This window comes from Panthera onca, chromosome A1 (assembly GCF_046562875.1).
Source record: "Panthera onca isolate mPanOnc1 chromosome A1, mPanOnc1 haplotype 2, whole genome shotgun sequence".
Lineage (NCBI taxonomy): Eukaryota > Metazoa > Chordata > Mammalia > Carnivora > Felidae > Panthera > Panthera onca.
The window spans coordinates 218,895,703-218,922,567 of record NC_138339.1 but is presented as its reverse complement, the minus strand read 5'-3'; the positions used below and the strand labels follow the sequence as shown (position 1 = coordinate 218,922,567).

At 40.4% G+C, this 26,865-nt stretch overlaps 1 protein-coding gene across 4 annotated transcripts in view; it reads left to right on the top strand.

The window, feature by feature from the left end:
* Positions 1 to 26,865, top strand: part of RCBTB1 (RCC1 and BTB domain containing protein 1) — a 53,089-nt gene that overhangs the window by 9,364 nt on the left and 16,860 nt on the right. For 2 of the 4 annotated variants that reach the window (XM_060637914.3, XM_078433874.2), the window contains exons 2-7: positions 8,572 to 8,647; positions 8,768 to 8,934; positions 9,527 to 9,677; positions 19,902 to 20,068; positions 23,542 to 23,700; positions 26,320 to 26,427. In XM_060637914.3, the coding sequence (XP_060493897.1) occupies positions 8,809 to 8,934; positions 9,527 to 9,677; positions 19,902 to 20,068; positions 23,542 to 23,700; positions 26,320 to 26,427 (711 nt within the window). In that variant the 5' untranslated portion in view covers positions 8,572 to 8,647; positions 8,768 to 8,808. Of the gene's footprint in view, positions 1 to 8,571; positions 8,648 to 8,764; positions 8,935 to 9,526; positions 9,678 to 19,901; positions 20,069 to 23,541; positions 23,701 to 26,319; positions 26,428 to 26,865 lie in introns of those variants that run through there. The other 2 variants (XM_060637915.3, XM_078433878.2) reach the window with 2 other exon arrangements.

The window sequence follows — 26,865 nt, the reverse complement described above, 5'->3', positions numbered from 1 at the left end:
GTCAGGAGAAGTAATATATGCTATTACTTTGTTCACGTTGTCATACAGTAGTGCTTATTTTGTAAAGCATCTTAGACTTTATCAATGGCTCATTAGCTATAAATAAATTCCTATTATAAGGCAGCTTAGCAATTTAAACTGATAACAAATAACTGATAACAAATAAACCCATCGAATTTATGAAAACAGAAAAACCCTATTAGAGATCTTCAGTGAACATGTCAGTGCTTTAATTGAAATAAATTTTTTTTGCAGTTAAATATTTTTTCGTATTTGACATAGCTGTTTCAAATAGTCTACACCAGGCTGTATCTTGTAAAGAACGCGGAGCCCATTTTTAAACAGATTGATTCGCCATTCAGAGTCTTTTATGTTTACTGTGAGAAAATCCGCTTCCACGATAAAAAATCATACAGGCTCGCTCCCTGCCCTAAGAATGACACCAGAAGAAGAGAGAGAATCTTGGTGCCAACCAGGTCTGCAGGGCTGTTCACACTATTCAGACCTCTTTTCCTCAGCAAGCTTGTAGGTCAGCAGAAGACAGGTTCTGAGGTGTGCAGTCCCGTTGGTTGTGTCCATCTCCTTTGTGCCAGCTGCCTCTAGTTGGAACGAGGCTTGAGATCTGTGTGGAAGCCACATGCTTGTAAGTCATAACTCTTAATTTCTAGTGTTGTTTAATATTGAGAGCATTATGTTATCAAAAACAAAGTTTTCCTGTACTGTTTTCTCCATTTCCTGTTTTTTTGAATTCTGTAAATGTATTCAGATATATTTTTGCTATATCAGTAAAGCAAAACATTCCCCACCTTCCTTTAGCACTAGGGGAATGGAAAATAAATATGCTCTTAGAGGGATCAAAAGATTGGTCGCTACATTACTCCTTTAGTCTTCCAGTTCTAAATGTAGATTTCTAAAATTGGAAGGTCTGTGTTTGTCCTCTTGACTAAATTTGCTTTCAGAGTGTAAAATAAAATAACCTTTTCTTCTCCATGCTCTAGCTCTCTGAGGGACAGTGCTGGTTGCTAGGAAAAGCCATCCCAGGGAATGGGAATTGGATCTACACTACCAGTGGACGCAGAAAAAGTCTATGGGAATATAGGATATATTTTCAAGTGTCAAAGAAAATAGGGAGATCCAAGTGGGTTGGCATGTTATCCTCTCAGAACGTTACAACTCTTTTCCATCCTCTGCTTGCATTTCTCATTTCTGTTCTTCTACTCTTGCTTTATCTCCATAAAACAACAACAAAAAATTATTGATTCACCTATTAATGCACAGTGAGTGATAACTGAGGCTGAGCATATCAATGCTTTTTACAAGAAAGTACTTCCTAAATAATGGGTATAAAAAATGTTGCAAAAAGAAAAAAAGATTATTTTATTGAAGTTCTTCAGAGGTTATTAATATAATTGACTAATTACAACTCATTTTTATGATTAACAGTAAGTCATGGGAGGACTGGTCATCATAACAATTAGTTGGTTTAGTTTGAATTGCTGTATATGCTGGAAAGTCCTAAGAAGGCTATATATCTTTTAGAAAGGTTCACTCAGGATTTCTCTAATCTGAACTTGCCTTACCAAGCCAGATTTCATGAATTGTGATTGTACTTTTCCAAAAATAGTTTTTAGGACTGAACCACTTTTATATTTAATTAAAAAACTATATCTCTGAGTTTACTGTGGGTTTGTTGTAAACCCATGGTATCATAATTTGATTTTTTAAAAATGTAAAATATACATAAAATTTCTTATTTTACCCATTTCTAAATATACAGTTTAGTGACAAATATATTCATATTATTGTGCAGCTGTTACCACTGTCTCCATAGAACTTTTTCATCATCCCAAACCAATACTCTGTATCCATTGAACAGTAACTCCCCATTATCTTCTCCCCCCGGGTCCCTGGCAGCTATTACTGTCCTTTCTGCCTCTAATGAATTTGATGAGGCTAGGTGCCTCGTGTAAGTGGAATCGTACAATTGTGTTCTCTTGTGTCTGGCTTGTTTCACTTAGCATGATGTCTTCAGTGTTCTTCCCTGTGATAGCATGTATCAGTCATTTCTTTTTAAGGCTAAATAATATTCCATTGTATGTAGATAACCACTTTTGTTTATCTGGGTATCTGTTGGTGGATATTTGGCTTTTCACCTTTTGGCTATTGTGAGTAATGTTGCTCTGAACAGCTATCTGTTCCAGGGCCCTGCTTTCAGTTCTTTTGTGTGTATACTAGAAGTGGAATTGCTAGACCACATGGTAATTCTGTCTAATTTTTGAGGAACTGACATAATGTTTTCTACATTGGCTGTAGCATTTTACATTCCCACTTTCTACATGTAATTTTATGTTAATAATTCATTTTACAGGTTTGCCTGAATACTCTGCTGCCCTAGGTTGTAAACTTAAGGCAAGAATACTTATTTAAACTTTTAAAGGGGTAAATATAATTCAAATTTAGTTATTTGAATTATAAAATTATAGTTATAATTAGCATTACAATTATAAATGGTTTTTTTTTTTTTTTGGTCACTAAATGTTTGTTATAGAAATTTGAAATATATTTGAACAAATATACAAAGAAAATGTCACCTCTAATCTCTCCAGAGAAATACATTTGGTGTGTATATATCCTTCTATCTGTATATATTACACTTTAAAAAATTGTAATCATATAGTACATGTTGTTTTTTAACATAGCTAAGCTGTACAGGGTACGCTTGTTTTTTTGCAGGGTGTTGTGTTTGTTTTGTGTTTAACATGGGAATAAGCTCATAGTTTAGCTTTTTGTTAGCATATCCCTTGGGATGCTTCATTTAAAGAATGCCTAGTACTGTGGAAGGAAGGGCATTGGGTTGCCTTTCTTAAGACACTTATATCACTGTTGAATACTTACCAAAGTATGTGCCTATCCAGGGTGGCCTAGGTTGATTAGGCCTTTTGAAGATTCTTCCCTGTTAGTAGTACCTCCTTAGTACATTAATAGAATAACTCCACATATTACTGTTTGAAACATTTAAATTATCTTGCAACCTCCGGAGTGATGATTTAAATGAAATGTAATTGAGCTATATTTATATTCCTTTAAAGTGAAATCCATACAATTAGAACCAATATGTTAATACTACTTCATGTTTAGGCAAATTTAGTAGATGTTATAAGACATCAGAGCTGTCATAATACTACCCTCCTTGTGACAGATCCTTATATTTGTTTTCTTTTTTTAATGTTTGTTTATTTTTGAGAGAGAGAGAGGTGAAAGAGAGCATGCGTGAGGAGGGGTAGAGAGAGAGGGAGACAGAAGATCTAAAACGGGCTCTGCACTGAAAGCAGAGAGCCTGACCTGACCCTACAAATCTCGAGATCATGAACTGAGCCAAAGTCAGACACTTAACCAACTGAGCCACCCAGGTGCCCCAGATCCTTATATTTCTGAGTCGTTGATAGCCACAGGGTTCATACGTCTGATATAGTTTTCATAACAGATTAAATGTTAATTAATTTCTAGTGATTCCACCTGCTTTAGCTTTTTGGATTAATATACTATATTAATACACACTGTAATTTTGTGGTAGAGGGTCAAACATGAAGTTGATAGAATGATCCTTAGTATGATTTTCTTAATATTAGCAAAGGTGCCACTATCCCCAGGAAAATAGAGAAATTAAACCTCTCACCACAGTAATCTAATTGGAATGATAATGATGGTAATTTTGAGTCAATTAGAAAATGTTGGTGGTATTTGCATTCGCATTAAACTGCCTTAGTAAAAGATATACCACGTGCCCAAGTTCAGGACTGATCTGTACAGCACATAGCACATCCTGAGTTTTAATACCTCCATAAAACCTCTTGGAGAACCTTGTCTGAATTCTGAGGATACCCTGTTCCTGTTATCAGCTGCACAGATTGAGCACTAATGAAGACGTGCTTTGTCCCTTAGCAGTCTGTAGCCCAAGGAGGCACCTTGTGCTCATCCACTCTTGTGAACTCCTTGAGGACAGAGGAGCATTTGGTCTCCAGGGCCTGCCTCCTAGTGGTTTTGGAAGAAGAAAGGAATGAGTGACATTCACAAGGTTTAACCAGGCAAATCTAGATAGATGCATATTGGTGACACATTTTTGGGGGGAGGGATGGGGGGAGTACTTTTTGTATTTGAAGCATTTTAAAAAGCAGATGCTGGTATACATTATTAGACAAAATAAAGTCAGAAGGAAGTAATGTTGAAGAAGTTGAGACACTGAAGGGGCAGAACTGATGTTCTCTGATGTAAGAAGTATCAGAGGGGTGGGGGTTGAGTCCTGACTATGTCACTTACTGCTCTGTGACCTTGGGAAGTCATTTCATCTCCAAGCCTCATTCCTCATCTGCTAGGAATGGATTCTGACCTTTCTTCCTTCCAAGACTATTGTGGAGATTAAATGAAACAGTGTATGGGGTGCCTGCCTGGGTGGCTCAGTCAGTTAAACGTCCGACTTTGGCCCAAGTCATGATCTCACAGTTTGTGAGTTCGAGCCCTGCATCAGGCTCTGTGCTGACAGCTTGGAACCTGGAGCCTGCTTTGGATTCTATGTCCTCGTCTCTCTCTGCCCCTCCCCTGCTTGTACACTCTCTCTCTCTCTCTCTCTCTCTCTCAAATAAACATAAAATTTTTTTTAAGGAAATAGTGTATGTGAAGCTGCCTAGCATAGTGTCTCTGAAGTTCTTGGTCACTGTTCGTTTCTTCCTTCCTGGTCTTTATTTACTTCACTGGATTGTGTTGCTAGGAGTACTTACTTGCTTGGGCAGCATTACTGCACATGTTCTCATGCGTTCAGAAATCCCCTGTAGCTTGCTCACTACATCTTGAACATCACATTATTGAATTTTATGGGACAGATTTTTAAGAAACCCAGGCTCAGAAAGGTAGGTGGCATGTCACACTGATTGATTAAAAGCCAACCTGGGAATAAAACACATGCCTCAGGATTCTCAGTGCTTTCCACCATGCCAAGGCTATTGGTGATGCTTTCTGCTTTCGTGATGGGTGTGGACGTGTATATGACCTGGTTTTATATTAACTTCTAAATTACAAGTCTTTGGGAAGATATCTTGTAAAGTAAAGCCTCAAGTAATTTAGCGGTGGGTAAATTCCGTTCATATAATAAGCCATCATTATGAAAGGTGATTTTTGAGTAGGTTACCATACCCTTGGGGCAGAGTTGCATGTGACTGATTAATGACTTCAGAATAATTGTACGGTTGTCAGGAAATTACAGAAGGTTTTTTTTTTTAATGTTTATTTTTGAGAAGGAGAGACACAGAGCGCAAGTGGAGGGCAGAGAGAGGGAGACAGAATCCGAAGCAGGCTCTGAGCTATCAGCACAGAACCCAGTGTGGGGCTTGAATCCATGAACTGCGAGATCATGACCTGAGCTGAAGTCAGACGCTTAACCGACTGAGCTACCCAGGCACCCCAGGAAATTGTAGAAGTTTGAATGGTACCATCCTTCCGTGTTGTAATTTTAAATGTGGTGAATCACATTTTTTGGCAAATTTAATTCCCCTCTCCCCTTTTCTCTATTTAAAATTCTATATTCCATACAATATTAAATTTTGAGAACTAGCTAGGAAATTTCATATTCTAGGATTTTCATATTCTAGGAAAATTAAAGTTCTGGATTTTGGGGGGGCATTTATCTATCTGCTTATAGACATTTCACTGTTTCATTTCTGGTGACTCCTTTCCCTGTCTGCTTTGTAAGAGGCACAAAGCAGGCCATTTGGGCATGGCAGGGCATTTAAAACCATCATCCCCAGGGCACCTGGCCTGGTGGCCAGGTTGAGCATCCAACATCACTTAGGTCCATGATCTAGTGGGGTTGGGGGTGGGGAGGGGTTTGTAAGTTTGAGCCCCGCATAGTGCTTGCTGCTCTCAGCCTGATCAGGGCAGAGCTTGCTTCGGATCCTCTGTCCCCTTCTCTCACAGCCCTTCCCTGGCTTGTGCTCATTCTCTCTCTCTCTCTCTCTTTCTCAAAACAAAACAAAACAAAAAACAAAACAAAACGATCCTCTTGCCATACAAAGAACACAAAAATCAGGAACAAAGCAAAGAACAATAGTGCAGTAGAAAAAATAGGGACTTTATGTAAAAGGATGACGCATGGGCTCTGAACCATGAGGTGAACAGTTCATGTGCAAATTCCGGATTGTATTGGCTTCAGGCCCTGACTCAGCTACTTCCTGGGTTGGGCAAAATCTTAAAATCTCTTTGCTTCCATTTCCTTGTCTGTAAAGTGAGGATTATATGAATTAATACATGTAAAATATTAAGAACAGTACTTGGCATGTAGTGCTCAAGAAATGTCAGTTATTATTATTGCTGTTATTGTGATTATTTTTTTTAAATGATGCCCAGCCTCACTCATCATAAGAGAGAATCAAGTTTAAAGAAAACTTAGACACCATGATAATACGCTGTGTGGTAAGGATGTGGGTAACCAGGTGCTGCCATACATTGTGGGTTATTTCAGTAGAGGACAATTTGAAATAGCTGTTAAAGGTAAAATAGCAATTAGATGTTGACCCAGCAGTTCCGTTTTTAGGAGTTTTTCTTATAGATGTGTGTATTAAAAAAAAAGACATGTATTAAAAAATAGTATGTGTAGACAATAATTGCAGTATTGTTTATGTTAGGAAAAGACTAGCAGTGACTTAAATAGTCTCTGAGTAGAAGCAGGTAAATTGTTAACTTGATATAATGGAATATTGTATAGTACCATTGAAAAGAAATAAAATGTCTACATATGCTCATATCGAATGGTTTCCAAGATGTACTGTTAAGAAGGGAAAAAAAGAGTTCTACACATACATACATATAATGATTTTGTAAGCATACACTATCCCTGGAAGGAATTAGAAACAACTGTTAATAGTAGGGCCTAACTCTTAGGGCCTTTGAGGAGGGGGGTCAGAGAGGGATGATAGGGAAACTTACTTTCCTTTACCTCTTGGTACCAGTTGAAACACATTTTTTCAACATGCTTATTAGTTTTTGTAAAAAAATTTATTTATTTATTTTGAGAGAGAGAGAGCTGGGGAGGGGCAGAGAGAGAGACAGAGAGAGAGAGAGAGAGAGAGAGAGAGAGAATCCCAAGCACGCTCCCAGCTATCAGTGTGGAGCCCAACACGGGGCTTGAACCCATGAACCATGAGATCATGATCCTAGCCAAAATCAAGAATCAGACGCTCAACCAACTGAGTCACCAAGGCACCCCTATGTATTTGTTTTTTGCCCTTCCCCAAATCTTTTACCTGTTCCCACCAGCATGTGCATGCTCACACACATGCGCACACACACACACTTTTCAGAACATTCAAATGTTCCAGGTGTCTGGCTCTGTAATGGTGGGGTTTGGCCTGTCCTGATCGTGTTTAATGCTTATTGAATATGTGTGTGTGACTCTTCGGGCTTAGCAGTTATCTGGTTCTTGTCATCCAAATTGGTGCTGATGTGAAAAATCTCCCTGGATGGTGGAAACTGAGGCCTTGGCTAAGTATACCTAAGCCCCATAGGCTCGGTCTCTAGGTGCTATCAGAGGTGCTAGAGCCTGGAACGCCTTGGTCTTGAGCCTGGTTCTCTTGGCTATTTTTAGAGGTCTGAGAAGAGAGTGAATAGGAAGGAACTTCAAGAGTTCTGTACCTCATTAGGAAACCCTGGTTGTATTTATAAACTGTTTGGTTCTATTTCAGTTTCCAGAGGTGAGAGCCAGAATGGAAACTCACTTGGCATGGTAGGGTTTTGTGACTGTGCCCCTCCCTGGAATTTCTAGAAGTACTTTTTAACCCTAGAAGAAATTGGGGCCATGACCAGGATTCTTTGTGTAAAACTCCTTAAACAGGTCAAGTTTAGAATTTTATGGAAACATATGTAATATATGTCTACTTTTTATAGGATACTATTTAAGCTAATTGCTACTTGCATGAAGGCTATAGTCATTAGTTCGAACATGAAGATTAGGGTGAATTGTCTCCCCTTGTTCATATAATAACTTTTTTTAATGTGAAATACAATCTGTAATTATGTAGAAAATGTAATCATAGAAATTAGGATCAGAATATAATACTTATGTTTCATTCAGTATATCTTAGTCTAGTGCTTCTTAATATTTTTGCCACTCTAGACTTAGTGAGGGATGCCCCATTCCCATCATTAAACAGTGGCTTTGTGTGGCAGTGATTTTCTACAAGAGATGGGGGTCTTTGAGTGTAATCTGGGGGTGGTGGTGGGAGAGTGGGGAGGTAGAGGTAACGATTCTGATTTGTAGAACATTCACGGGTGCACACACACACACTTTCCCTCTCCCTCTCTCTCAGGCAAGAATTCACCGTCTTAGACAAACTAGTATTGTAACTTTCATCTCATTCTAAGGAAAAAAATCCTGATGAGAGACCCTGGTTCTATCCAGTTAGCATGGTTTCTCTCCATTATCTGCTATCTGGTTGCAAATAAGCATGTATGTAACAGATAAGCACCGACTTTAAGTGGGCAAGACAAACAACTGGTTCTAGCAAGTTGTACCTGTCATTGCAGGGAAGGGCCCAGGTTTGACCGTGGAGGAAGGATTGGACAGGTTGCCGGGGAAAGTGAGTGATCCATTCAACCAGAGGTAACAGTTTCTTTTGGAATTAGCTTTTATTTCCTTTTATTAACAGTGTCTTTTTTTTTTTTTTTTTTTTAAGTTAGCATAGTGGTTGATTTTCCCTTGGTATTCTTTTTGTTGTAGCAGAGATGTCAGCTTATTTATAGGAATTACTTGAAGTCAGAGTCATGGTGGATGTAGGAAAGTGGCCAATCTTCACTCTGCTCTCACCTCAAGAAATTGCATCTATTCGGAAAGCATGTGTCTTTGGCACCTCAGCCAATGAAGCACTGTACGTTACTGACAATGATGAGGTAAGAATCTCTTAAAACCCAGAGTGTAATTTTAGGGGGTGAGCTTTAAAATGTGCAGTTTGAAGACCAAGAAAAGGTTGTGGCCAGTTGATCTTTCCAAAATGCAAGCTTACTCATATCAGTCTCTGTTTTGAAATATTTTCAGTGGAAGATCCATAGACACATTCATTTCACTTTCCCTGGTATGTTTTTTGGTTCTTTATTCCCTTAGCCCTTACCTTTCCCACCAGTCTTTCTCCTACCAGTATCCTAGATGTATCCAGCAAGGCCCCCCTCCTTGTCTTCTGAAAAGGTTGTGGATAAAAGAACCTGAAATTCTAGAAGACCGTGTCTTTGATATAATTTCTCTCTTCTTGCAGTTTCTTGATTTCATACCCCTCAACCCTGTACTAGTCTGAATTTCATAGTACAGCCAAACATTCTGCAACTGAAGTAATGTCAGCACAGGTTGAATTTTTCTTCATCTGATCAGTCTCTTCCTACCTACTGAGCTGTCACACTGAACTTGAGTGTGTCTTATTTTCAGGGTGGAGAGGGGAGCCTTTGTGTAACTTTAGTCCAAGTGATTCAGACAAAACTATTTGTTTTCTAGGTCTTTGTATTTGGACTGAACTATAGCAACTGTCTAGGAACTGGAGATAACCAGAGTACGCTTGTACCCAAAAAGCTGGAAGCCTTATGTGGAAAGAAGATTAAAAGCCTTAGTTATGGGAGTGGACCACATGTTCTTCTCAGCACTGAAGGTAAAGAGGGAACAAAGTCAGCTTTTCAGTTTGTGAGAAATCAAGTATTGGTTCTAAGCTAAGGGGAGATGGGGCCGTATGAAATAATCTTGAATGGTTTATTTCTTAATTTCTGAGAACTGTACCAAACTGGTAAAAGTTAAACATTTCAGTCTAACTCTGGAACAGAGTACGGCTTGCAAATTAGGCAAACATTAGAATACTTACGTGAAGTTGTGGAAGATTAGATACAGCAAATGAAGTGGGCCTTCAGCCTAGTTTTTCACTGGTTTTATTTTATTTTATTTTTTTTTTTTAATTTTTTTTTTTTTTTCAACGTTTTTTTATTTATTTTTGGGACAGAGAGAGACAGAGCATGAACCGGGGAGGGGCAGAGAGAGAGGGAGACACAGAATCGGAAACAGGCTCCAGGCTCCGAGCCATCAGCCCAGAGCCTGATGCGGGGCTCGAGCTCACGGACCGCGAGATCGTGACCTGGCTGAAGTCGGACGCTTAACCGACTGCGCCACCCAGGCGCCCCACCACTGGTTTTATATTAGCAAGGGCTACTTTCAGGTTTTTCTTGGTACATTTTTATAAAGACAACATAATGCTGATTTCCCTTTCAGTGTGTAGTTTCTGAATCTCAAATTTAAGAAACCTTAGTTTATTCCCTGACATTCATGTGTGTGCCATATGGAAAGAATGTAGGCTAGATTCTTTTCCTTTTACTCTCTGCTTCCCCAAGATTAAGACTATACATTTCTTCTTTGGTAATTTATCCCCACTGTGGGCAACCAAAACTCTCTGAAAATAGGTTATTGTATATAACCTATATCTTCCCTTTGAATTTTAAGCACATTAACTCTTGTGGTCTCTCTAGCAGAGGCCCTCTGCTTTTTGTGGGGAAGTTTTCTGTTTGTTTCTCTGCCGGTCTCCAGACTGAGGAATCACAGCTTTCACAGCTTCCTCGGGTGTTGCCAGAGGTCTTAGTATTGAGCTTTTTAATTACCTCTAACTCCTATCTGAATGCACTCCAAGTTGTCTGGATCTGTCTCAAGCTGTGAGATCCAGATCTGAGAGTGATTGTCTAGTGAGAATATAACTGGTATTGAGCGTAATGAGGTGATGATCTCACTTCCGAGTTGTGTAACCGTGCTTTCTGGCATCACACTGGCTCTTTCAAGCGGTTGCTACTTTGCCGACTGGTTCTGCTTGTCATCTGTTATGACCTAATGATTTGATTTTTTTCCTAACAAATATCAATCTTAACTAGTCATTGATTTCTGACTGTAAAAAACCGGGGCAGTTTTTTAGAGCAAACACACTAAAACATATGCATTTAAATTCTTGGTTTTCTACAAAGTGGTGACCTTAGGAAATTACAACTCTTGGAATTACTTTCAGACTCAGAGCATACATACAGAATTAACCATCTTGAGTGTTACAATAAAGATAAGCATAAATAAACATAAAACATAAAGATATAAGTATAATAACTGATTTTCTTGTGGGAATACTTTTTTGTTAATTTTGATATGCCACTTATATATTTTAAACATGCTCTACATTCAGATGTATATATAGTACATATATTGTGCATGTTATATAGTCAAATAGTTTTAATTTGACTATATAGTCAAATAGTTTTAAAACAAATGAACGCTTTAAACCATCAAATATTTTATGGCTTTTAATAAAACGCAGAAGGACCTCTGCCTCACTCCTCTTCAGCGTAGAAACTGTTCTTCAGAAGGAACCACTTTTAACTCCTTCAGATGTTTAATCTCGTATTTTTAACATGCTTACAACTGTTCTTTCTGAATTTTCAATTTTAGATATTATCCTTCTACTTTTTATAATGGCAGATAGCAGTTAGCTTTATTTCCCCTTCCTTCCTTCCCCTGATCCTTTCAATATAGTGATATCACCATTTTAGTTAAATCGATATTTACATTAGTAGGACTCTGTAAGTGTGGTTTATAGCTGAGCCATCGCCTTTCTGTACCACTGTTTGTTTTCCTGAGGTTCATTCACCCATTTTTCTAAAGGTCTGTCATTATGCGCAAACTGGTCTATACAGCAGTGTTGTGTCTCAGCACATCTGAGCTCATCCAGATATCTCTGGAGCCCTCCGTCCCCGTGTTCCAGCCTGCCACACGGCTGTCAGCCTAGAACTTCATTCACCATCATCGTGGAGGTCCCTTCACCTTTGTCCTTTCTGGATGCCCTATTTCTTGTGTCCTGTGTCTTCCTCCTGGGATTATACCTTTATTTGAGTGAAACACTTTCTCTAGTAGCTTCCCAAGGAAGAGGGTGTGAGAGAAATCATTGAGACGTTCCTAAAATGTCTTTATTTTACTCACGCAGATTGCCCATTGGTTTGGCTGGGCTTAAAATTCCTGATTGAAAATCCTATTTCCTCAGAATTTTGAAGTTATTGTGCCTCTTGAGTTTCAGGTTTCTTTTGAGATTCTGATGCCATTCTTACTTTAGCTGGGGTTGTTTATTTTTTGTTTTTTAAATTTTTTTTAATGTTTTTATTTTTGAGACAGAGACAGAGCATGAGCAGGGGAGGGGCAGAGAGAGGGGGAGACACAGAATCTGAAACAGGCTTCAGGTTCTGAGCTGTCAGCACAGAGCCCGATGCGGGGCTCAAACTCACGGACTGTGAGATCATGACCTGAGCTGAAGTCGGATGCTTCACCTACTGAGCCACCCAGACGCCCCCACTTTAGCTGTTTTTGCATATGACTGTTTTTTCCTCTTTGGAAGCTTTAGAGATCTTTTCTTTGTTCCCAGTTTTCTGAAAAAATCATGGTTATGTACTCATGTAGATGATTTTTAATTTATTGATCATTCTGTTGACTTTCAGTCTGGAAATTCCTTCATTTCTATAGAATATTTTCTTGTCATATTTCATGGGTAATTCCCCTTCTTTGTTTTCTCTGTTGTCTTCTTGGAATTTTTCTTAGAAGGAAGTTAGAGGATTCTGCACTGACCCTCTTAACTTTCTTATATTTTTGCTCCAATCTACTTTTTGGGAAATTTCTTCAGCTTTATCTTACACCTCTTCTCTCACATTTTCACATTTCTGCTATTACATTCCCCCATTCTTTCTTGTTCTCTGAATGTGCCTTTCTAGAGCTTCCTGTCCTGCTTCATGGCCTCACTATATTCTCTGAGCTGGTATAGGTTACTTTCAAGTAATCCTCTGCTCTCTGCTTTCTTTTTTCCTCCCAGATTGCTTCTTTCTCTTTTGTTTTGGTCTCTGACTTTTCTTGTTAGAGGCTTTCTTTATGGGGCACTCACTCAAGTGTCCAACTTGGGCTCAGGTCATGATCTCACGATTTGTGGGTTCTATCCCCACATTGGGCTCTGTGCTGACAGCTCAGAGCCTGGAGCCTGCTTCACATTCTGTCTCTCTCTCTCTCTCTCTCTCTCTCTCTCTCTCTCTGCCCCTTTCCCACTTGCACTCTCTCTCTCTTTCTCTCAAAAGTAAATAAACATTAAAAAAAAAAAACCAAAAACTTGTGATCCTTGGCTGGCTATCCACAGGTGGGACATAGGCCCTGATCTACATGCTGGGAATACTGGATTCATGGGTGGGGCTTGTCGAGCACTGAGCTTCACTTTAGGGAGATAATAACTGCTGCATTAGGGATGCTTTCAGTGTCACTCCCAATGTCAGTATATGAGCTTCCGTAGGGTGGAATCTTCCAGATTCCAGACCTGGATATGGGTTTTTTTTTGCCAGCTTTCCATTAGCAGAGGAAGGGCAAGGATCTATCTCACTGTTCAGTACTGGACTTCCACTTCTGCTTTCCTCACTACAGTGCCTCACAGCTGTCTTCAGGGCCTCTTTAGATTATTCTCCTATCTCATTTTTTTTTTTTTTTTTTTTTTTTTTTGTGTGTCGTGTTATGTGGGAGAAGGGAGGGAAGGAGGTTTGGGCAGAGGGAGAAGTTGGGCTGTAGTGCAGTTACAGTAAGAAATTCACAGCTAGTAAGTGCTGTAAGCCTCTTGTCTTGTACAAGCTTCCTGACCCCACAGGAAGAGGATGAGGATTTGGGGTCTGACTGCTTCTGTTCTTAGTTACACTGGCCCTTAAATCATTTCCTATGTTGCCTGCTTTCTCCAGTCCCTGGGCCTTCCCAAGATTCCAGGGCTGTGGTTGGCTTCTTCTTTTGCAGATGTACGTGTCACCTTCTCTGGTTGGCTGTGTTACCACACCCACCTGCTTCCTATCTTCCAAAATTTTGTTGACCTCTCTCCAGTTGTATTTTCTTCTTTATTCTCTCTTTTTTTAAAAATTTTAATGTTTTATTTATTCTTGAGAGAGAGAGAGCATGAGTGAGGGAGGGACAGAGAGAGAGGGAGACACAGAATCCGAAGCAGGCTCCAGGCTCTGAGCTGTCAGCATAGAGCCTGACGCGGGGCTCAAACTCACAAGCAGTGTGAGATCATGACCTGAGCTGAAGTCGGACGCTTAACCGACTGAGCCACCCAGGCACCCCCCTTCTTTATTGTTCTTTTTGTCCTCAACTGTTTATGCCTTTTTTTTTTTTCCCCTTCACTATCATTTCAGTAGGATTTGGGGACAGAATAAATTCAATTCTCCATGCTTTACTGACTTGTGAACTATTTCTAAAAGACATTTTAGGAATGTTTTGATCAATACTACATTATTACATTGAAAATCTAGGATGTGAGAGCAATCTGGCTGTGACGTCTGTCACTGCATTGATTGCCAGAGTTGATACGGCTCATCTGGCTGGGTAGGCGGGCGTCCCCTTTTTCCCTTCCCTGCTCCATGTGTGTGTCCCTCCCAAAGCTGGCACTTGGTGGAAGAGGACGACCTTCCCCGATGGACTTTCTTCAGTCAAGGGTATACAGGTAGCTGTGCTCCCCTGCTAGAGCCTCCAGACAAGCTCTCAAGGTCCATTTGTAGGAGAACGTAGGGTAGTCAGGCTTCCAAGACTCCAGACATACCCAGATGAGGCGCTGCATGCGGCACCTTTAAAAAATAAAATCTAGTCCCATCTGGTGACTACTCTGAAGATCTATATTCACTTAGTATTATTGCTTTACGTACAGACCCAGGGCTTGGGGATTTCTTTTTTGTCTTCTAAAGTAAGTTAAATTAGGTTACCTATAAAATTAGTTGTTTGTGATCACTTCTCCAATCCGTGTCCAGTCTCTGGATGAGAAGGCCAGCTGCGTTCTCTTGAAGGCCAGAACCTCATGGGGTGCTTCTCTGTGCTCTCCCTTTCCCATGCTCTCCCCACTCCCCACTCTCCCTTCTAGCCTGGTATGGTTTCACTCTTGTTTGGTCATTTTGTTCACCTCTTGAACCTCAAGTGATCCTGAAGCTTCATCCCTTGTTTGCCAGAGACGGTGTGGCAAGAGTAGGGCTGGGCAAAGTGGGTGCTGGTGCCCAGTTGAATGGGGTTGCTTTGAAAGCTTCCCCGGGAAATTGGAACTAAGAGCCATCTCAAGAAGCTCACTTTTCCTATGCTTTATCAAGTGAAAAGGGAAGAAATATCTTCATATACTATTTTAAAATAGTAAAATAATACATTAAAGAGAAGGTGATTGCCAGGTGCAAATCTGGAGTGGACTGATGGCTGAGAACAAGCAGCTGGCAGCAGTCCCAGCATCTGGGGAATAAGGTCCTTGATCCTGAGGCTCATCTGGGTGACCCTGCACAACGTTCACTCATTCTCTCCCATGCAGTGTTCAGATCCATGGCTTCCTGTATGTTTGGGGTGTAGCTCCTCCAGGATTCTAGTGGGCCTCTTTTCCTAGGAAAGACTTCCTGGAAGACTGTTAGTGGGATGAATTACAGCCTCTGTGCTGCATGCAGCTGGTCTCATGGCCACAACTAATACTCCTTGCCTCCCTCCTCCAGCACTCCTTGTAGAGTCTCTTCACATTTGGCTAGCATGTGGCTCAGGGGGCTAACCTGATTGTGTGATCCAGACTCTCATCCTTGAGGGTTACAGGCCCTTAACCATGCTGTACTCTGGCCATGGCTGCTGTACATTTCTGTTTACCAGTACTGTTGGGCAAATGTGCACCAAAAGCACCGAGTTTCACCTCCTTGCCAAGCATTCCTCTCTTGCCTCCATTATATAATAGCAGTTCTACCTCTTTCTGCCGACTAGGTCAGTTGCCCCTGTCAGGAGGGGACTCCTCTTTTTTCCTGTTCGTTCTTTGACTGGAGGAAAGAACAGTCAGGCCCCTACAGAGGGCCTATGGCAGCCGTAACTTAAAGTTCAGTGGGATTCCTGCCGTGTTCCTAGTGGAAGTGTTTCTGCTTAGGAAACCGGGACTTCTAAACCTATAGAACCTACAATTGCAGGGGCAGGAAGCTCAGATTCGCCAAGTTGGTCGCTGGGAATGTTGGTCAGTAGGGTCACTCATATAATATAATCCACTTTGGTTCCTGGATGCAGGTATTCCACCTGTTAGGGACACAGCACCACATAGTGGTCACTGAGTTAGAATCTGTGCCTGGAGCTTAGCATCCCATCCTCACACCATCTCATCTCCAGGCTGATGCATCAGCTGTGCCTTCAGCCAGCTTGTCATTGTTGTGTCAAGCTGGCATCTTTTAGATGTTGCAGTGTATGGCATAGGACCAGGAGCCCCGTGGCCATGTGAGCACTGCTACATCTCTTTTGCTATAAAGTGGATCCCTTGGTCTGAGGAGATATTTTGTGTAATCAAATACTCTGTGGATTAAATACCTCCTATTGTTGTGCTAGCTAAGGCCTTGTGGGCAGGAAACGTGTACCCCGGTTATATGTTGATTTCTGTTAATGTGAACAGCTGCTCTTTCCAGGATGAAACGGTCTGTTGGAGTCACCTTGATACCAAATACCTAGTTAGTTTCTGTAAAAAGGCGATGCTATTTCAGGGACTCTGCATTGGTTTTTTTTAATGGCACAGCAGGCATTTGGCGATGGTAGTAGCCGGGTTGAGTAGGAGTCCCTTCTTCTGAATTTGCATTTTCTTCCTAGGAGTGAAGTTGAGTGTCTTTTCATGTGGTTGAGTCATTCACATTTTTTTCCATTGTGCACCATCATCAATTCATATTTCTAGCAGGTTCTTGGTCTTTTTCTTTTGTACTTTTAAAAGCTCTTTTTGTAATAGAGATATTGTCTCTTAGTAATATAAAGTAGAAATATTTCTCCTAATATTTAATTTTTTTCTTTGCCCATGTTTTTTCCATGTAAAGTTTAGAAAATATGTAGCTAGATTTATCACTCCTTTTGTTGCTTCTGATTTTGAATCATAGGAAAGTTTTCCCTATGCCCAGGTTATGGAGGAATTGACTAATTTTTTTCCTCCTAATTCTTATATGGTTTTATTTTCCACATTTAAATTTTTTTAATGTTTATTTATTTTATTATCATTATTTTTTAATGTTTATTTTTGAGACAGAGAAAGACAGAGCATGAACAGGGGAGGGTCAGAGAGAGGGAGACACAGAATCTGAAGCAGGCTCCAGGCTCGGAGCTGTCAGCACAGAGCCCGACGCGGGGCTCAAACCCACGGACCGGGAGATCATGACCCAGCTGAAGTCAGATGCTTAACCGACTGAGCTACCCAGGCGCCCCTAATGTTTATTTAATTTTGACAGAGAGAGAGAGAGAGAGAGAGAGAGAGAGAGAGCGCGAGCGCATGAGTGGGGGAGGGGCAGAGAGAGAGAGGGAGACACAGAATCAGAAGCAGGCTCCAGGCTCTGAGCAAGCTGTCAGCACAGAGCCCCACGCGGGGCTTGAACCCACAGACTGGGAGATCATGACCTGAGCCGAAGTCGGACGTTCAACCGACTGAGCCACCCAGGCGCCCCTATTTTCCACATTTAAATTTTTGACTCATTAGGAAGTTACTATGTGATGAATGAATCTAATTTTTCAATCTGACACAAGTATCTCAACCCAATTTGTAAAAAGTCCTTTCTCCCACAAATGACATAGCTTTTTTTTTTTTTTAACTTTATTTTTTAAAATTCACATCCAAATTAGTATATAGTGAAGCAATGATTTTGGGAGTAGATTCCTTAATTCCCCTTACCCATTTAGCCCATCCCCCCTCCCACAACCCCTCCAGCAACCATCAGTTTGTTCTCCATATTTAGGAGTCTCTTGTTTTGTCCCCCTCCCTGTTTTTATATTATTTTTGTTTCCTTTCCCTTATGTTGATCTATTTTGTCTCTTAAAGTCCTCATATGAGTGATGTCATATGATTTTTGTCTTTGACTAATTTCACTTAGCATAATACCCTCCAATTCTATCCATGTAGTTGCAAATGGCAAGATTTCATTCTTTTTGATTGCTGAGTAATACTCCATTGTGTATATATATACCATATCTTCTTTATCCATTCATCCATCGATGGACATTTGGGCTCTTTCCTTACTTTGGCTATTATTGATAGTGCTGCTATAAATGTGGGGTGCATGTGTCCCTTCGAAACAGCACACCTGTATCCCTTGGATGAATGCCTAGTAGTGCAATTGCTGGGTCGTAGGATAGTTCTGTTTTTAGTTTTTTAAGGAACCTCCATACTGTTTTCCAGAGTGGCTGCACCAGCTTGCATTCCCACCAACGATGCAAAAGAGATCCTCTTTCTCCGCATCCTTGCCAACATCTTTTGTTGCCTGAGTTGTTCATGTTAGCCATTCTGACAGGTGTGAGGTGGTATCGCATTGTGGTTTTGGTTTGTATTTCCCTGATGATGAGTGATGTTGAGCATTTTTCATGTGTCAGTTGGCCATCTGGATGTCTTCTTTGGAGAAGTGTCTCTTCACCAAATGACATAGCTTTTATTTCTTTATGCAATTGGTTTATTTCTAGAACTCCAGTTTCTAGAACTTTGACCTAGTATTAATCTTTGTTTTAGGCATTTTTTATAGGTTTTAATAACTGGTAGAGCTGTCTTCTTGCTTCTTTTCTTGGAGTTTTTCTGTTCTCATTTGTTCTTCCCAATGAACTTTCTAATCAGTTTGTTTAGCTCCAAAAAGTAACTTATCATTTCATTCCTTTTATTTTAAATTTACCAATTTACACAGGAAAAGCTAGTACCTTTATGATACTGAGTTTTATTATCCGAGAACAAGGTATGTATTTCTATTTGTTCAAGTCTATTTTCCTGTCTCTTAGGAATGAAAACACTCCTAGGTTTGGACATTTCTATCGCCTGATATAACTTTACCGTGATATTGTGGATCTTCTTTAGGTATTACACTTTTTCAATCTATGGCCTCATCCTTCTCAGGATGAAATTTCCCATTTATGGTTTCTGTCTTAATTTCTGTAATAGGGAAGACCTCTTGTGAGCCACACATAATCAAATTCTAGATTAGATAATCAGAAACCTCCTTAATTATGAGTACCTTTCCCCTGGTTGCTCAGGGACCATTTCAGTGAGTTAGCAGCCTCATGGTAACACTTGGATTCCTGCTGTTGCTCTCAGATACCATTATTTCCAGGTCTAGATTGTCCTTAACAGGTCAGGATGTTTTACTACCATGGGAAAGACATGAAAAGAGTGTATAACTTGGGGGTATCTACTGTTGATACTTAGGCATGCTATGTGAGGAAATGCATGAAACATTGGTACTTCTACAGAAGACACAAAACCGAAAAGTTACTTCTGTCAGAATCCCAAAAAGATAGTCATTAGAGAGAAATTGAGCCAGATTTGATGCCAGTAATAGTCTGTTTGAGAGAAGCTTTTGGATTTTTGTATGTAGTATATACAAAAAGTATACCTCTTTTCCTCTGTACTTTGTGAGGGAGAGTCTCTCTCACTCTCTCACAGACACACACACGAATGGTTCCCTGATTTTTGGCAAAATGATAGTGAAGATTAGTGTTAAGCTTTCTTATGTCTTCTACTTTTTGCTTGGTACCTGACACAGAAACCACTGAGATGAATCAGTGTGTTCAGAAAGTCTAATTTTTGTATATGTAAACTGACTTTTGACCATAAAGCTGATCTTATTTCTTTGCTTGTATTAAGTCCTTGCTTGAATGATTTTACATTTGTCTATCCTGTTTTCTCATTTGTCCTTCTTTCCTTTACCCCTCATCAGTGGTTACTCTATAGGGAGAAGGAGGCAATGGAAGGAAACGAAGGTTGGAGAATGAGTTGTGTAAAGTCTGGGAAAGAAAGTACAGGGGTTACCATTCCTTCTTGAGTTGATTCTTTGTGTGTGGCCGTCTTGTATAGATGGAGTTGTTTATGCCTGGGGCCACAATGGATATAGCCAGCTTGGGAATGGGACGACCAACCAAGGCATTGCTCCCATCCAAGTCTGTACCAATCTCTTGATCAAGCAAGTGGTTGAAGTAGCTTGTGGCTCACATCATTCAATGGCTCTGGCAGCTGATGGAGAGGTAAGTGCCCTGCTTTTATTCTTTTTTTTTTTTTAAACATTTATTCATTTTTTGATAGAGACAGAGCGTGAGTGGAGGAGGGGCAGAGAGAGAGGGAGACACAGAATCTGAAGCAGGCTCCCGGCTCTGAGCTATCAGCACAGAGCCCAACTCAGGGTTCAAACTCACGGACTGTGAGATCATGACCTGAGCTGAAGTCGGACGCTTAACCGACTGAGCCACCCAGGCGCCCCTATTCTTTATTTTTAAATTGTGGTAAAATACACATAATATAAAATTTGCTGTCCTAGCCATTTTTAAGAATTGTGGAAATCAGACCTCAGGATTTGTGAGGACTGCTTTCTGCAGTGGCTTTGTCATCTGCCTGGATTATTGCCATGGTCTCTTTAACCACTTAAATGGTTAGGATGGCAAATTATATATGTATATATTTTTATATCCATTGTGATTTATTGAATGTCAGTTCAGTAACATTAAGTACATTGTTATGTAGCCCTCACCACCAGCCATCTTCAGAACTCTTTATTTTGCAAAGCTGAAGCTGTACCTCCTGAATGGTGACTCTCGACTCCCAGCACCTTGTGACCACCGTTCTGTCTTCTGTCTCCATGAGTGACTACTCTAGGGACTTCATATGAGTGGAATCATACAGTGTTTGTCTGGTTATGACTGCCTTATTTCACTGGGCATAATGTCCTCAGGGTTCATCCATGTTGTAGCATGTGACAGAACTTCCTTCATTCTTAAGACTGAATAATATCCCATTGTGTGTATATGCCATATTTTGTTTGTTCATCCGTTGGATATTTGGGTTGTTACCAACTTCTGGCTATTGTGAAAGTGCCTTGCTTTTAAAAAAATAAAATCATGACCATATTTGTATTTGGTATAGTGTAAACATAGCAGCCCTGTGCACAGCTAAAAACATGTGGGGACACACTCTTTTTCTGTGTGATCAGGACCACTCTTTTGATAACAGATTTCAGCCTCAAGGCAGTTGAGTCCCCTGCTCTTCGCTAAGACGACAAATCAGATGTGTATGACAGTGTTCTGTACTTTTGTTTTTTTTTAATGACCCCCATCAGTTAAGGTCTGTTTTGTTTTCAGTAATAGTAATGATGTCATAGAAAATAACTTTACCAACATTCCAGTAGGTGCTGTACCCCACCAAGTTAAGGTTGCTCATCTTATTGATTCTACCTTCTAATCTTTCATCTCATTTTGCTTCTATTCATCTATGTAACCATAGGTCAGGTCTTGCTATCTGCCTGGGCTATTGCCATGGTCTCTTTTGTTCCATAGCATTTTATTTTTATCTTATTTTATTTTATATTTTAGTTCATTTCATTTCATTTATTTTTAGAGAAAGAGAGCATGAGCGGGGGAGAGGGGCAGAGGGAGAGGGAGACAGAGAGAGAGAGAGAGAATGAATGAATGAATGAATCTTAAGCAGGCTCCACGTTTAGCATGGAGCCCAATGTGGGGCTTGATCCCATGAACCATGAGATCATGACCTGAGCCAAAATCAAGAGCTGGACGCTCAACCGACTGAGCCACCCAGGCACACCATCTGTTTTATTCCATAGCTTTTTGGTTGGTCTACCTGTCAAGTATCACCTCTGTGCCCCCTGTGATTTCTGAAACAGAGATCATATTGTTCTCGTGTTTAGAATCCCTCAGTGTTAACAGTGATTTTACTATGTAGGACAGGGTATGGGTGAAGAAACCAGAGAAGTGGAGGGAGATAAAGGTTTCATGGCTAGGATGTGCTAGACCTACGCCTAGCACCCAGGTCTTAGGCCCCAAATCCACTGTTTGCTAGTCTGTTTTTAGTTAGTGGAACCCCAGTCCCCGTTTTTAAAATGAAAGGCAGCTGCATTACAAGGGAGCTTGGGATATTTGAGAAGTGCCAGAAAAATGGTTGGTTAAAATTAGAATTCCCTAATTTGTACAGCCTGGATTCCTTGTTTATTTTAACTGTAAGTATATGTTACTTTGGATAATTGTGCTAAATATTTGCATTATTATTCTAGATATTCCTGTGAATCCACTTTGAGGAAGTTTTGCAGTTATTTCTTTTTTTTTTTTTTTTTTTTTAATTTTTTTAACGTTTTATTTATTTTTGAGACAGGGAGAGACAGAGCATGAACAGGGGAGGGTCAGAGAGAGGGAGACACAGAATCTGAAACAGGCTCCGAGCTGTTAGCACAGAGCCCAACGCGGGGCTCGAACTCACGGACCGCGAGATGATGACCTGAGCCGAAGTCGGCCGCTTAACCGACTGAGCCACCCAGGCGCCCCTGCAGTTATTTCTTTGTTCCTGTGAAATGAACCTCTAGTGCATATGCTTTTAAACCCCAGCTGTAGGTTTTATTATTGTCGCCTGGGGCAGTATCAGACAGGTGAGGGGAGATAGGAAGTGCGACACAAGAAAGAATCATGGAAGCCACACCTCATGATGTGTGAGGACCACTTCCTGCAGACAAATGAAAGGGATGGGTCCTTAGAAATTCTTCTAGTCTTGGAGGAAGTAATTGCCTGGGCTGCCAGCAGCCCCTCCCCTAATTCTCTCTGGTCGTACTTTTGTTTGATAGGATCAGTTGGTAATTAACTTGAGGTGGTTTTTTGTTTTTCATCTCTGTTACTAGATTTTAAGAAGCTCAAAGCTCTATTTGTGTCTCTAGAATTCTGGTTTTCACACTATGGCAAATCACAGGCAGGATGCATTTGAAGAGGGGAGCTGCTTGGAGCTGACAGGCAGCAAATGAGAATTGAGAGACAATAGAACCGAGAATAAGCTAACAACCTGGTGTCATCTCCATAGGGACAAACATCTCTTTAGTACTTGTGAGCCTTACCGTATTATGACAGACACGTAACTGTGATTGATAATTTTAATTGTGATGGTTGTGACTCATCAGGAAAGGTTATATAATGTTCAGTATTGATGATTAGTGAGACAGGGAAAAAGCATCTTACAATTTTGAAAGCTTTTTGTGGAGGAAAAGAAAAAAAAGAACATCTGTGCCCAAAGAGTTAGGCACATTTTTCATATCACTGCTGCTTTGTGGTATGTACTTTATTTCCTGTTGATGGCAGATTACAAAATCATGTATGGCTGCTATAATTACAGAGGCAGTGTAGCATAGTGGTTAAGAGCATAGCTAGACCTTCTTGGGTTCGGATTCCACGTTTACTACTTATTGGTTGTAGAACCTGAAGCAAGTCACTTAACCTCTGTTTCTATTTCCATATATAAAATGGGGGTGAAATAGTATCTACCTCAGGGTCACCCTATGGGATTACTATAGGAATTAAATAAGCTAACACATGGAAAGCATTTAGAGCCATGTAGCACATTGTAAATATTCATTAAGTGGGTTTATTTTTATTTCATGATTACTTACGTGCGTCACAGCTAGAATTTTCACCCTAATGCTAATAATTCTTTCTTTTTCCCATGTCTTGTATAGGTATTTGCTTGGGGGTATAACAACTGTGGCCAGGTCGGATCAGGATCTACAACAAATCAACCAACTCCTCGAAAAGTTACAAACTGTTTACATATTAAGAGGGTGGTTGGCATTGCCTGTGGTCAGACCTCATCCATGGCTGTTCTGGACAATGGGGAGGTGAGCTGTCTCTGTACTCTCCCTTCTCCTCACCTCACCTGTCTCACTGAAGTACCTTTTCCTTCTTGAGCATGTATGAGATCATGGAAGGAAGAGTGCTTTGTTTCTAGAGTTTCATTGATAGTTAACTGGTTTCTGATGGAGGAATATCTGGAGAGTGTTTGCTTCTCACTGTGAATTTTCAGATGCCAAGATTGATCTGCAAGTAAGGATTCCAATGTGTCTAAAATTTATTTATTTATTTTTTGTGAGATCCAAATAGTCTAATGTTCGTAGGTATTTGTGATTTAATGTAATAAAGAGTTTGACACTAGTTCTTTCATCCAATGAAAAAATCAAGTGTGTAGTCTTTAAAGGTAACTGATGATTTTTAAAAAGTTTACTTTTTTGAGAGAGAGCGCATCGCAGGAGGGGCAAAGAGAGGGAAAGAGAATCTGAGTTTTTTCTTGTGATGGGAACTTTTAAGATTATTAGCAACTTTCAGATATGGAATACAGTATTACAACTGTAGTCATCATGCTGTACATTATGTCCCCATGATTTACTTATTTTATAACTGGAAGTCTGTACCTTTTGAGCCCTTTTACCCATTTTGTTCAACCCCCAGCCCCCACCTCTGGAAATCACCAATCCGTTCTCTGTATGTATGAGCTTGTTGTGTGTGTGTGTGTATGTGTGTGTGTGTTTAATTGAAATGCAGGATGCACAGTGTTCCATTAGTTTCCGTCATGTTTGTCATGCCATGTTTACCAGAGTGTTAACTGGCTTTTTTCATCAATCCTGTTGTCATCTTTGATGACTTTAGAATTTCTTGGGCTAGTCATCAGACATCCTCCATCCTGGTATTATTTACTTGTTTATTTTTAAAAATATACTTAATCCTAAAATTATTATCATGTGGTTATTTTCACAAAGGAAAGCAAATGAAGCATGTAAAATAAAAAGCGAATACCTTTTCTCCAGTCTTGTTAATAGTTTGATGTATATCCTTTTGAACTTTTCTCTATAAAACAACTATATATGGGTGAATATAATTATCTTTTATAAAAAATGGGATTATTATAGGTACTGCTTTTTTCCGCTATTCTGCACCTTTCCTGCTTAACAACACATACAGTTACCTGAATCTGTTATCAGACCATTTATAGCTGTTCTCCATTATAATGGCTCCTTACTTTTCCTTGTCTGGATCACCCACAGCCGAAACTCTACTGATGGAAATTTCTTGTTTCTAAATTTTTGCTGTTATAAACATTGCAGCACTGAGTTTCTGTGTTACTGTGTGTGTGTGTATCTTTTGTACATTTATGTAAGTAATCTATAGAATAAGTTCCCAAGAATAAGATTTCTGGGTTAGGGTGTATGCCATTAACTTTTTTGATAGCTGTAGTAAAATTTCTCTGCAGAAAGTTAAAACCTTTTGCACTTAACGACATGGAAAGTGCATTTCACCGTCTCTTGCTAGTACCCTAAATTCTATATCCCTCTTTCCCCTCTGTCACATTGCTCTGAAAAACCCCATCTTTGACTCCACGAGACACCTCAGTTTTCTCGTTTGACCAGACCTTTATTCTGTTCCTGCTCAGTGCTTTTTCCTGTGTCCCACACTTGCTTGTTCTAAACCTTCACCACCGCTGGCAAACCTCTGTCCAGCTCGACTACTTTCAGCTGATGACTCCCCTCTCCAGATATCTAAGACATTGTGTTATGTCTTCTTAACCTCTTTCCTGTCCATTCCCTCTCTCTTGGTCCCACTGTCACTGCCTTAGTTTCGACCCTTGTCTGAGCTCATTTGCTACTGAATGGCTGTCCTGCCTGTAGTCTCATCTAATCTGTTCACCTTTATGTGCTGCCAGCAGGAACTTTCCAAGATGTGAATATGAATCTGTTTTGAAATATTTCTGTGGGAGACCCTTACATGCATTCTACTTTTCCCTCGTGTGTGTTTTGGCACTTTATCCCTTTAGCCCTTACTTTTCCTTCTAGTCTTTTGTCCTGCCACTGTGCTGGATGTGTCCCAGCAGACCACCTCCTCATTTTCAGAACCTGCTTCCAGCGCATTCTCTGCCCTCTCCTTGGAATACTTTACTCCCATTTATTATCCTTCAGCCATGCTCAAATCTCTGCTCTCTGAAAAGTCTTTCCTAAACTTTCTTCCTGTAGCTAAGTCCTTTCTCTTCTCTGCTCCTGTAGTACCTTGATTGTATCTCTAGAATAGCACTCGCCTCCTGGCTGCAAAAAGTTTGCACGTGTCCATCTTTCCTGTTAAACTGCGACCAAAAACTTACTCCTAGTGCCTTTTATCATGTCCTGACATACAAAGGGTGCTTAATAATTGTTAAGCAGCATCAACTTCCTCGTGTATAAAGCAAGAATAAATGACTTGCCCAAGGCTATCCAACCAATAAGGTATGGAGGAGGAACTGATGCCAAATTCTGTTATCCCCCCCCCCAACAAAATAATCTTCCATTTGGAGATCCCCAGTAGGATCACATAGAGTAGGAATATGGGCGTTTGGAAGTGAAAAATTACTTGATTTGTTTAGGTGGACGGCATTTTTGTATCTTCCTTCTTACTAACTGTTTTAAAAGCCTCTTGTCTCCCTTTCTCTCTCTAAGGTGTATGGCTGGGGTTACAATGGCAATGGTCAGCTAGGCTTGGGAAACAATGGCAATCAGCTGACCCCTGTGAGAGTGGCAGCTTTGCACAGCGTGTGTGTGAACCAGGTACGTGTGGTGGGCTTCACTGCTGCTCCCGTGTAGCTCCCCTGCTCCGACTCGGAGAAACACTGGACGTTTACCCTTTAGTAGATCCTTTCAGACAATGCCATATGCCTTCATCCTTCACATTTGAAATTCTGTCTTTCCTAAATTCTCATGATGAGAAGGAACACCATGCTGGTGACACATCAGTGTTGGCAAGTAAAAAAAAAAAACTATTGGGGCGCCTGAGGGGCTCAGTCGGTTAAGCATCCGACTTCGGCTCAGGTCATGATCTCGCGGTCTGTGAGTTCGAGCCCCGCGTCGGGCTCTGTGCTGACTGCTCAGAGCCTGGAGCCTGCTTCAGATTCTGTGTCTCCCTCTCTCTCTGACCCTCCCCCTTCATGCTCTGTCTCTCTCTGTCTCAAAAATAAATAAACGTTAAAAAAAAAAAAATTAAAAAAA